Raw genomic sequence first — 12,538 nt, 5'->3', positions numbered from 1 at the left:
GTACTTAAATGGTGGGTAAAGAAGCTGTAACAGGCGACGGCCCTTTAAAGCACGTATAGGAGCCAGGGCTGGAGATTGCCATAGAGCTAACCCACCATGGCACTCTGGACTTCTATCAAAATCCATGAGGTGCTAAACTGAGAGTCATGGCCAGTTCTTACTATGTAAGAATTCCCATTTTTGTCTCCAAAGACTGAGTCTGTGATTCTGCTTTAAGGCAGTCTGATTCTTCTCTTCTGAGGAGGTCCATCCTGGATCGCATTGGCTCATACACGTGGAATTCCAGTGGGCTTTTGGTTTGTCAGGTATGCTTAAGAATAGGAAACATAGTAATGAATACAGCTTAGGCTGAAGCTCTTCTATCTGCATTTTTTTTTCTTCTAATCTTAACATGATAAATAGAAGCTGCCAAGTTGAAGGCATGCTTGCAGAACTATTATCCTAGTTCTTGGCTTACCATCAATAAGAACTCTTTCAAGATGCTGCCATCTGTGAGGGTTAACTTCCTAAACTAAAGACAAAGACCATCAAAGGAGAGGAAAATGCATAAACCTTCAAATCTCATCAGGTCTTCTTAAAGTTAAGTCCAAAATTCAATAAGCAAAAGATTTCTTATCCCTCCCTTCTGCATTTCTCTGAAAGCATTCAGCCCCAATAATAGTTACAATAACAGAGATGATTTCAAGTTAGTTCTACTTTTTGAAAAGTAAAAGGTAACAGAAAATACCTTCTTTTTCTTTTAAAAATAATAATTTTAAGAAAGATGTTCCTTTTATATTCCCATGCTTAAGCCTTATTTGACACATAAGAAAAAATCAAAATCAATCTTTGATCATCCAATAGTCATTCTTTATTTTATTTTAGTTGGGCGTGGGGCTTGAACTCTGGGCCTGGGAGCTGTCCCTGAGTTCTTCAGCTCAAGGCAAGTGCTCTAGCACCTAGCACTTGCCTTGAGTTTTCAGGTGGTTAACTGCCCAAGCTAGCTTTGAATTGTAATCCTCAGATCTCAGCCCCCAGGGTAGCTAGGATTACAGGTGTGAGCCACTGGCACCCAGCTTAGTCATTCTTTAAATATCCAGTTGTTAACAATAAAAGTATAGGGAAAAACTCTTCCTCACTCTTTCTATAATAGAAACATGAAGTTTCTCCTATGTTGAAGAGCATTATGGATGAAACTAGAAAGTCTCCCTTGAATCAAACACTAAAGACCAGTAAACATGATTTAACAAATTGTATAATGGGGCCTGAGAAATTTTCTTTTTTTTTTTTTTTGGTCAGTCATGGAGCCTGAACTCTGGGCCTGGGTGCTGTCCCTCAGCTCTTCAGCTCAAGGCTAGCACTCTACCAACTTGAGCCACAGCACTACTGCCAGCTTTTTCTGCTTATGTGGTGCCGAGGAATTGAACCTAGGGCCTCATGCACACAAAGTAAGCACTCTACCACTGAGCCACCTTCCCAGACCTGAGAAATTTTCTTAATTTAAAAATTCTGTTGTCATAATAGTAGCTGTCACCTATAGTCAAATAGCAATATTAAAAGGAATGAGGAAATCCCTAAGTAATACTCCCCAAAGTAGAAAGAATACTTGTAATGAATGTAGTTGGTTAGGAACCAGAAAGAATATCAGAAGCTCCCTAAACACACTAAAAGGAGGCTAAGATTCAGAGTGAAAGTAACTTAGTCATTCTTCAGACATGGAGGTGAGATCTCTTGAGCTCAGACCCAACAACAAAAGCTTATTTCTCACTCAGCAATTAAAACAGTAGTACATAGTATCCATATACACATATTAGGTGAATACTGAGTGACATTCAAGATATATTGTTTATAGAATACACTGTTTATTGAAGAGTATCTTCCAATAATTTTGAGTTGTATAGACTCATGCTTGCCTCTGTGTAACAGTTTGCAGATTAAGAAGACACCGGCTACCATGAATCTGTCTACTGGGATTTCTTTCCAGCACCCAACAACTCTGCCACATAGGTACCTGCTGCATTTAGATTAGGTGTGCACCATCTAGTCATCATTTTATTTGTCATCCTGCTAACACTTTGTTGTTTGCATCTTTCTCAGCAAGAAATCCATGGAGCTTCAATTTTTTTTAATGTTGGTCATGGGGCCTGGGTGCTGTCCCTCAGCTCTTCAGCTCAAGTCTAGCGCTCTACCACTTGAGCCGTAACACCACTTCCGGCTTTTTTTGTTTATGTGGTGCTGAGGAATCGAACCCAGGGCCTCATGCATACAAGGCAAGCACTCTACCACTGAGCCACCTTCCCAGCCCTCCACAGAGCTTCTTAACAAGGATTTTTATCTGTAGTGAACCCATTGTAGATATAACCCTGAAAATATGGACCCCTTGTTTGGGAGAGCCAGAGCACAAGCAGGGTATCTAGTTTACCATAATTAATTTAAGCACTCATAGTTTAGCCAGGACTTTCATTACTCAAACCACATTAAGAAAACTTAACAGTAAAAGAGAAGACATGTTTTTAAATAAATATCCATCAGAAAAGATGAGTATCTTATAAACAGTGGGAAACCTAATGCATTTTAGAAACATGTTGGGACAGTTTTTACACACAACACAGCCTTTTAGGCTTAAAGCAAATTGGGAATTATAATGAAGTAACTGGGCCTTTATGAAGAACTTATAAAGAGGGCCAAATTTGGGCTGTAGATCTAGCTTAGTGACATTAGGTTCTCCAACCCTCATTGTAAGATTTTATTTGAAAATGAACGTCTGTGGCCTGACACCAACTGCTTTCTGCTAGTCCTGTTAAGTAAGATAAAAAGTTAAGTAAAATAAAGACAGTGGAAACCTATAAAGATTGGGGAGAAATTCCCAACAATAAAAATAATGAGATTAAACTGGGCACCAGTGTTTGTCTTATGCCTGTAATCATAGCTACTCAGGAGGCTGAGATCTGAGGATATAGGTTCAAAGCCAGCCCGGGCAGTAACCACCACAAAAGCTGGAAGTGGCGCTGTGGCTCAACTGGTAGAGCACTAGCCTTGAGGACAAAACTCAGTGTCCAGGCCCTGAGTTCAAGCCCCAGGACCAGCAAAAAGTATAATAATAATGATGATGATGATGATGATAATGATGATGATGACGATGATGAAAGATGAGATAAATTGTCTGCATTTGCATCAAAAGTGTGGTTTGGCATGAGTTCCTCCAAGAAATTCTGTTAAGTTTTGTGGAAATCTAAGGAACTGCTATTTATGTTTTTCAGCATGGTGGTTTTGAGGTCTGTTTGTTTTCTGAGGGGGAAGAACTGTGAGCTAAGAAGGAACTGGGGTGAAAAGCCATGGCAGGTCCAATACCAGGTCCAGCTTCATCGTCAGCTCTGAAGTCCAGAGAAGCCACCTCCAGGCGCGAAATCCAAGGCGGCCCCGCCTCTCCTCAGCCCTCTCCCTTCCACAACATGGCGGCCCCGGCGACACTGTGGGCGCGCCACGCGAAGCACTCTGGGAGCGGAAAAAGGCTGCGCAGCGACCACCGGACCGGAAGAGGAGGAGCTAGGCCCGGAGGTTCCGCCGGTTGTCGCGGTCGCTCCCGCCGTTGGTGTTGCGGGTCGCCAAGAGCCAGGCCTGGCGGGCGGGGTTTGTCGCGATGCCGGAGTTGGCGGTGCAGAAGGTGGTGGTCCACCCCCTGGTGCTGCTCAGTGTGGTGGATCATTTCAACCGGTGAGCGGGCGGCGAGGGACGGCCTAGCGTCCGGGCGCTGGGGCTGCTGAGTCACCGGCGCGCTGGGGACGGGCACCGGCGCGGCGGCCCTCGGCTGCGGGAGCCGGCGACCGGCCCAGCCTGCGCTCCGGAGCCCGGGGCTGCCGGCTGGTGTGCGGAACTCCGGGCGATGGCGGGCGATGGCGGCGAGCAGATTCCAATTGACTCTGACCGCACGCACACACACACGCACGCACACACACGCACACACATACACACACGCACGCACACACACGTCCCAGGCTCCTGCCACCCGCCTCTTTTCACCAGCAAAGACCCGGCACTTCCGCCTGGCGCTCAGGTGGCCCGCCGGGAGAAAGCTGTCACCGAGATTCTGGGCCTCCTGGAATGGGGAGGAACAAGGGCGGTTTCCATTCATAAAATGTCTTCGTGGGAATCGGGTCTGATGCTATCCTGAAAACGTATAGACGAGGTGTGTCAGTTCTGGGCGTTACTGAATCCGGTGGGAGAACATCCCACAGAGCGCCCGGTGGGTGAGCTTTTGTTTGTTGTTTCTTGTTTTTGTTAGTGGTGGGGTTGTTTTTTTTTTTTTTCCTCCCCTCTTGGAAGCTGTTCATCCAGCTAGACCTGTTGCACGTGTTCCGAAGTTTCACAAGATAATTTTACTTGAATGAACATGTAAAGATCTCGTATGTTAAAAAAAAAAAAAAAGTAAAATTACCTGCTGTAAAGTCGTGGCTGCCTATTGCCTGTCCCCCACACACACACACTCCCCCCAATTCTCCTGAACCTTACTTAGTGCAACCAGAAACAAACAAGAGTGAGGTTTGTGGTCTCCAGTTCCGCCGTTCAGCAGGATATGTGGGCTTTTCCACTGTACAGTAATTAGTAGAACCCATGGGATTCTAGGGGTTCTGATGGGGCATAGCCCAAGCAGATGCTGCCAGCTGCGGTGTCACATAAGTGTAGGCTTTTAATAAGTGGAGATATAGGGAAACTCAGTGTTAGAAGTGTTTGCAGTTAATTTCAAAGAAAAATAGTAACCATGAAGAATACAAAATCCTTGATTTTGTTCCAAACCCCAGATTTAGTGAACAGTTGATAGACTTGCTAAGATATGTGCCTTTAAAAAAAAATGTTTCAGTTAAAACCAGTGTGAAGACTAGAGGCTAGTTAAGGAATTGTGGTTGCATTTTATGCTGGCTTTTGTTTGTTCTTAGCAGAGAACTGCATTTCTGTGTCTTATTATTTGCTTAAGGTGATTTCCTGAAGATGGGTGACAAGAAGGGTGATTCACTATTGCTCTCTAGAAAGAAATCACTGAGGAGGAGGTTTGAATTGGAGCTCATCATCCTGATTCTCATTCATCCAGCCTCCCTGTCAACTCCCTTCTACCTTGTGCCTGATAAGGTGCATGTACTGGCACTTGTCGATATGGAGCAGATGTTCCACAAAAGAATTGGCAACATGGAAGGCATACCATAAAAACTGAGACCACTCTAGCAGCTTTGGCCCCAAAAAGATCTGGGGATAGGAAGAAAGTGTAGAGATGGGAAAGCTGCAAAGAAAAAAATTAAGTCACTTTTTTCTAAGCATGTATTACTTTGCAGCCAATGGTAAATAAAAATTGCTAGTGTGCAGTAGTACAAAGTACGCGAATCACTCCTCATGTGTAATAGGGTTGGGGTAGGTAGGTTAGGTAGCCAGTCCTACCCTAGCCCTATTACATTTATTTAGGCTGATTTATTCCAGGGTAAATTGTTCAACTGTTGATAATCTGCCACCAAGTATCTAATGGTTAGATCCACTATGCAGACTGATCCGCCTGTTTCCTCACTTAGAATCGGCAAGGTTGGAAACCAGAAGCGGGTTGTTGGTGTGCTTTTGGGATCTTGGCAAAAGAAAATCCTTGATGTATCCAACAGTTTTGCAGGTAAAAAGCAACCTTTACATTTATCTAAGCACTATTACCTTCTTTTTCTTTCTTTTCCTTGAAAATTGTAACAAGGATTTCTTTTTAGTATAACTGGGTTAAATTAGGGAGAAATGGATAAGAGAGAAATGTCCTGTACCCCATAAAGTCTCCTTTGAGTTTACTTTTGGTTATCACTAGGTAAACATTATAGTTAGGCTGTATGGTCTACATTGTTGATTTTCTTCTCTTCTGTTGGAATGCTGGTGCACTGCAGACAGTGACAAAAAACAAGTAGGGCCATGTTTTAGGCTTGTCAGCACCTTAAACTTTCAACCGTGGCTATTGGAAATCTTTAGTCTTACAATTTGAATCATGAATTGTTGCAAGAACTTTACTTTTAGATCCATGTATTGTGTTCATGATCAAAGTTGCAACAAGAAAAAAGAAATAAAGAATTGCTGGCATGACCTGATTAGAGATCATGAATCCCACTGTCAAAAAGAATTGGCCAGCAGAGTGATCATCTAATGGAAGATATTAGAAAGTGATGGGGTGTTTAGAAGATGAAAAGCATGTGGCCAGTTTATAGAAAAGCTGGAAATCTGGAACTTTAATATAAATTCTCTTTTTTTTTTTGGATCCAGTCATGGGGCCTGAACTCTGGGCCTGGGCGCTGTCCCTCAGCTCTTCAGCTCAAGGCTAGCACTCTACCACTTGAGCTACAGCACCACTTCCGGCTTTTTTCTTTTTGCTTATGTGGTGCTGAGGAATCGAACCCAGGGCCTCAGGCATGCAAGGCAAGCGCTCTACTACTGAGCCACCTTCCCAGCCCAAATTCTCATTTTTTTAAATGAGGGCAACTAAAAAATATACTATGTTGTACAACAGAGGGGCCTATCAGCTGCACTGGACATAGATGAAAATGAACTAAGCAACTCAAAAGCAGTGGTGGAAGGGAGGGATGAGAGGGAAAGAGGAAGTGCTTCCATTAAGCAAAAGGAAAGAAATATAAATACCACCTGATGTAGAAGAAATAGTTGTATTGTCAAAGCTCATAGAATTCACAAGCTTGATAGACCATGATAATAACAACTTGCCTTGTGAAGGTTAAAAGTGTATTTGTGACTTTAAGTATCACTATTCTACAATACTGTAATATATGTATGTAATATATGTAATCTCAATAAAAAATGTTAAATATATATGTGCTATGTTGGACAAATAAAACAAAAAAGTGAGTTAGATTTGGCCTAGGGAATCTACCCTTCTGACGGCTGTGCTTTAATGTTTCTTTTTTTCTTAGTCCCTTTTGATGAAGATGACAAAGATGATTCTGTCTGGTTTTTAGACCATGATTATTTGGAAAACATGTATGGAATGTTTAAGAAGGTCAATGGTAAGTCTTGACTTTCTGTAGTGTGATGGCAGGATATTGAATTATATGTCTGTTTCTTTTTTGTTTAAGGCCAAGTGACCTTAAGTAAGTGGTAAAGGAATGAGTTAAAAATAAATAAGAAACTAGAATGCTGGCTTACAAGCCAGGTAGACCACCTAGTTTGAGGGTAGAGCTAGTCCTCTGACTGCAGCAGAAGAACAAAACATTCGCTAATAAAATCTACCTGCCCCTCAAACTTGAGCAAGAGATATATCACTTGGATTTTATTTCATTACAGCAACTACATTGCTTTGTATATAGTTAGTCCCACAACACTTACAGCTGCCATGTATATGATGTGAACTTTCAGTTACTCTTATATGGCCTTGGGATTGTTCTCTGGTTGTTTGACATATGACCGGTACACTAAACTAATTTGGGGTATTCGTGTCTCCAGATGACACACTGCTTGTTTTCCAAGAATTGTTTGAGTTTTCGGTTTCACAGTAGCATAAGTCAAGGGATTTTCAAAAATGCTGATGTCCTTCTCCTTCTTGAGCTGCTGCTATCAATCTTCATGAACTGATTTAAGCCTACTAAAGTTTTTTTCTTCTTCCCAGCCAGAGAAAGAATAGTTGGGTGGTACCACACAGGCCCTAAACTACACAAGAATGACATTGCCATCAATGAACTCATGAAAAGATACTGCCCTAACTCAGTAAGTACTCTCTTTGCCCACTAACTCAAATAAGAGAATCCTAGAAACGATTTGGATAGGAAATCCTTCCATGGCTTTGTAATAAATTTGAGCTCTCCTGATTTCTTCTGTTTAACCACACTATATACCACAACAAATGACAGGCTCATTTGAAATATAAACTCATTTTATGGCTTGTCTAACTGAATGAATGAAATAATTTCAGCAGTCAGGAAAAAGGCTGACATGATCCGTTAATTCCAGTGTGATATTTGCTAAGCTGTGTTTCTCTGCCAGGTATTGGTCATTATTGATGTGAAACCAAAGGACCTGGGGCTGCCCACTGAAGCGTATATATCAGTGGAAGAGGTTCATGATGTAAGTTATCTTTCTGTGCATGCAGGTTTAGTGGGGAGTTTCTTATTTTCAAGTCGACAAATCCTTTGTCTGTAACAAAGAGGACATTGATTTCTGCTGCCAGTTTTGATCTTGAATTTTTTATTGTCCAACTTTAGAAATAACAGACGATAAGAGAAATCCAAGATGCCCAGTTAGAGAGTTTGGGGCATTATTCCTCATCTAATAGGATCTCCATTCTTGTTGAGCCTATTCTTTGTCAGTATTCTCTTCTTCTTTAAGGTTTTAAATTCTTTCCTACAGTTAGTCAGAGCTGCCAAGACCCAGATGGCAAAATCCAAAGAGTTGAGGGATGGATTGCAGTCTGCTTTTGGATTTAGATATATGGTATTTATCCTTAATGTGTTGTAAAATTTGGAAAAGGATATTAAAGAGTACCTTCCTGCCAATGTTCTTACACTAAGCCCTAGCCTTCTGTTTTTTCTTGGGGGTTGGAGGGGGGAGGATTGTAGCCAAATGGATTGCCTAGTTACAATCAGGCTTTTATCTCTGAGAGGTTGTTGGCTTTTTTTTTTAAGTTAATTTTTAGTGCTGCCTCTTTAGAAAAGGAATTTGGAGCTACTCTCACCTAAGAAGCAAGGATTTCAGTAGAGGATGAAAAGAGCACATGGCTGGGCAGAGCTTTCCATGAATTCCTAAAGACTGCAAGGCTCACACCATCCTTGTGTCCAAAGCAGGAGGGTGAGGGGTGCCTGGTAGATGATTGACACCATCCTGAGAAAGATAAGAGCTGACTTGTATAGCACATCACATCACATCGCTGAATGACTTGCCCAAGGCCCCTCAGCTCCCTTATCACATGCCCTTAACACCGATGGTGTTCTCTCATTCTGAACAAATCACAGCACCTTCTGGGCCTCCCCCTCCCAGCAGTCTGGCCACTGAACCCCTCACAGACTTTTGTACCACCTTTACAGGAGATGTGCAGCCTCTGGCTCTAGGCTTAAGAACAGTGCTCTCCACTCCCATCAAAACATCATTAAGCTGTCCAGAGATCCAGATCATTCCCCAACAGATCACTAAGGCAGACCACCAGCTACTCAGATTGCAGGCTTTTCACAGAAACAATTTAGAGGTCAGTGCTAACAGTCATGTCTAGACAGACTGTATCAGTGAGTATCCTTTGAAGACTGAACTTTCCAGGCTAAACTGACCCCCCACTGCCATGCAGATCTCAAATGAGACACTCATAAAATGAGATGACTGAAAGCAAAAGATTGAGGGTACGAAAAGAACAGTTTGTTTATTGAAAGTGAGTAACTATAAGTGTCTTCTCCCAGGATGGAACGCCAACCTCAAAAACATTTGAGCACGTGACCAGTGAGATTGGAGCAGAGGAAGCAGAGGAAGTTGGAGTGGAACACTTGCTAAGGTGAGACCCTTGTACAACATCTGAATTTTTTTATTGGAAAGCCAGAATCAGCTGCTGGTTCTGGCCATGAAGTAATGATTCTCCCATTTTGATCTTGTTTCAGACAAGATCTTACTAATGCAACCCATGCTGAACTTGAACTCTGTTCTCCTGCTTAGCCTCCTAAGCACTGGGTACTAGGGTTATAGTTATGTGCTGCCTGCTTAGCCCTTTAGTTTTCCTATCTCTAAGTTGGAGTGGTCTTATTAGTTCATCTCTAAATATCTTGAGTCAGAATATGTGACATTGCAGATAGTACATCTTATCCAGAAACCAAACATTGACTGTTGGGAACAGGTGTGTGAGATTCCGGTCTTCGCTCTCCACTGGCTGTCTTTCCAGTGACCAGAGCCTACTTACAGAAGGGATCTTCATCTTGGGATGGTGTTCAAACACCTTCATGTAATCCTCATTTGAAAAATTCATAGGTAGTGGTTGTGTGGGGTTTTTTTGTTTGTTTGTTTGTTTGGGGGATGTTTTCTTCTTTTTTGCACTGTCAAGAATCAAAGCCAGGTCCTTGCATATACTGAGCAAGACATACCACTGAGCTCCAGTTCAGTTCTGAAAAAGTCAGTTTTTATCAAGCAGTTTCTTCCCAAAACATGCCATCATCCTTCATGGAACAGTGAAGGAAGTAAAAGCTATGTTTGACTCTAGACAAAGTGAAGTAACATTTTTTTTTCTTTTGAAAATTTACCCCTCCTCTGCCAAGCTGGGTGTTTGCTTAGAATGTGAGGCCCTTCGTGGGGATGCGTAGCCTGATGCTCTTTCCTGCCTTTCTGTGGCTTATCCAGAGACATCAAGGACACCACCGTGGGCACTCTGTCACAGCGGATCACAAACCAGGTCCATGGTTTGAAGGGACTGAACTCCAAGCTTCTGGATATCAGGAGCTACCTGGAGAAAGTAGCCACAGGCAAGCTGCCCATCAACCACCAGATCATATACCAGCTGCAGGACGTCTTCAACCTGCTGCCGGACGTCAGCCTGCAGGAGTTTGTCAAGGCCTTCTACTTGAAGACCAATGACCAGATGGTGGTGGTGTACTTGGCCTCGCTGATCCGCTCTGTGGTTGCTCTGCATAACCTCATCAACAACAAGATCGCCAACCGTGACGCGGAGAAGAAGGAAGGGCAGGAGAAGGAGGAGAGCAAAAAGGAGAGGAAAGATGACAAAGACAAGGAAAAAGACAAGGAGAAGGGTGATGGAAAGAAAGACGAGAAAAAGGAGAAAAAGTAAAACTTGTAGCTTTTTTTAATGTGTGAATTAAAATCTTATAAACTAAGTCAGTGTGCCACTAGAGGGTTCTTTTTCACTTTCAGTGCTTGTTAAAGCTGTCTTGGTGAGAGCTCTCTATCACAGTCACTTCATGTGGCATTCCTTGGGAGTGAATGGACACGAACTGATCGGGAACCCAAACCACAGCTTCAGCTCAGGCGTCTTGATTGTATGAGAAAAGCAAAGAGAACTCAGCGTATCACTTTGTACTCTTCATTCTTTTGTCCATAAAACCAGGAGTTGAATTTGTTCCCATTTTAAGAGATTCATGGGGTCTGTTTCTGGTGGTTGACAAAATTGCTAAAAGGGATGCCTTGATCCCATATGCTCCCTGCCTCCTGACCCCTTGAGATCTGGCCCTTCTGAACCTTCAGCTTCAGAACAGCACGCGATGTTTTGGACCCACAACGTAGCTCTTGCATTCTCAGGGCTTGGGATCTAGCTCCTTACATTGTTTACCTTCAAAGACACAATTAAATGGCTTGGTTTTTAAGTCTGTGTTCTAGTAGTTTTTGACTTTTGAGAATGGTGATGTGTTCTTTGTTATAGCAAGAAGACAGATCTTCCATTGGAACTGCCTTACATTCTTTCATTTGATTTTCTTCATTTTGTTACTTTTTTTTGTTTTGGCAGATCTGGATACAAACTCAGGGCCTTGTGTTTTCAGAGTAGATCCTCTACCACTTGAGCCACAATCCCAGCCTTCACTACTTTAGGTTTTTTTTTCCCAACAAGGTCTTATATTGTAGTCAGGCCAGTCTGGACCACAATCCTCCTATTTATACTTTGCACATAGCTAGGATGACAGGCAGGTGCCATTGTACCTGGGTTTTTATATGTTAAGAGGAAGGTTTGGCCTTTTGCCTGGGCCAGCCTTGACTTTGATCCTCCCAATCTCCTGAGTAGGATGACAGGTATGAACCACCACCATTTGTCCTGCCTTGAATTCTATTTGACTTGATATCTTTTAGGAAAGAGAAGCACTCCTGGCACCCATCCCCTAAAACCAGGGGCCTAGTTTGTGTCTCAGATTCCTCATTATGAAGTGGTAGGTTGAAGTAGGACATCTCTGAAGTCCCCAAAACAGAAAAACTCATTTGCACTACCTAGAATGTTACTAGATATACCTAGGTATACCCAGGTCTCCTACTGGGACAAGAAAATAAGTTACTTCATCATTTGATAGAGTAGTCACCTGTATGTTCCTTTTCTTTCTTGAGCAGCTGAAGCTTTAGGTGGTCTCAAGTGCATGGTATGGATGATGGGAAATTTAAGAATATATAAAATAGCACAAAAGGTAAGTCAGTTAAATCTCCAAAACCTTATCATAAAATTATAGTGCCTGGAAATGGTCAGAAACATCTATTTACATTGCCCATGCTTGCCAAAGGGCTAAAATGGAAAAGTAAACTTACTCTTAAACACCCATGTCAAGTCCTTGAGGCTCATTAAGATTCTGAGATGAAAGGGAAAACTAGAGAAGAAAGTTTCATCTTTCACAGTTGCATCTAACTGGATAGAAGAAACATGAAATAGTTCAAAACATTAAGACATCCAAGTCATGGGAGTGTTGGAAGACTTTGAGATTCAGGTGCCATGTTTAGAACCTGCTAACATGAGAGAAGGAAGTAGACAGTGGACTTGGTTCCAGGAATGAGAAAGACACAAGTATAGGGGAGAATAGGAGGCCCTGGTCCCTGGGCATTAGACAGGGAAAACGTGGAGAGTCACCTAAGGAGTGAGTCCTTCATA

At 42.5% G+C, this 12,538-nt stretch overlaps 1 protein-coding gene across 1 annotated transcript; it reads left to right on the top strand.

Moving 5' to 3' along the window:
* Nucleotides 1-3,514: 3,514 nt before the first annotated feature.
* Nucleotides 3,515-11,279, top strand: LOC138807065 (26S proteasome non-ATPase regulatory subunit 7). The gene is made up of 7 exons (XM_069992654.1): nt 3,515-3,693; nt 5,535-5,626; nt 6,912-7,004; nt 7,604-7,701; nt 7,978-8,058; nt 9,378-9,469; nt 10,303-11,279. The coding sequence occupies exons 1-7, from the start codon at nt 3,620-3,622 to the stop codon at nt 10,745-10,747; spliced, it is 975 nt and encodes a 324-aa protein (XP_069848755.1). The 5' UTR covers nt 3,515-3,619; the 3' UTR covers nt 10,748-11,279.
* The last annotated feature ends 1,259 nt before the right edge of the window (nt 11,280-12,538 follow it).

The sequence above is a fragment of the Dipodomys merriami genome, unplaced genomic scaffold (genome assembly GCF_024711535.1).
Source record: "Dipodomys merriami isolate MVZ:Mamm:240054 unplaced genomic scaffold, mDipMer1.0.p SCAF_41, whole genome shotgun sequence".
NCBI classification, from domain to species: Eukaryota; Metazoa; Chordata; class Mammalia; order Rodentia; family Heteromyidae; genus Dipodomys; species Dipodomys merriami.
Note: the sequence above shows the minus strand (reverse complement) of the source record. Positions and strands in the feature narration are given on the sequence as shown.

Bases quoted from the DNA above. Each gene is read 5' to 3' on its own strand.
- LOC138807065 (XM_069992654.1), top strand. From the start codon at position 3,620: ATGCCGGAGTTGGCGGTGCAGAAGGTGGTGGTCCACCCCCTGGTGCTG. The intron at 7,005-7,603 runs GTAAGTCTTGAC...TCTTCTTCCCAG, and splicing joins AATGTTTAAGAAGGTCAATG to CCAGAGAAAGAATAGTTGGG. The intron at 9,470-10,302 runs GTGAGACCCTTG...TGGCTTATCCAG, and splicing joins GGAGTGGAACACTTGCTAAG to AGACATCAAGGACACCACCG.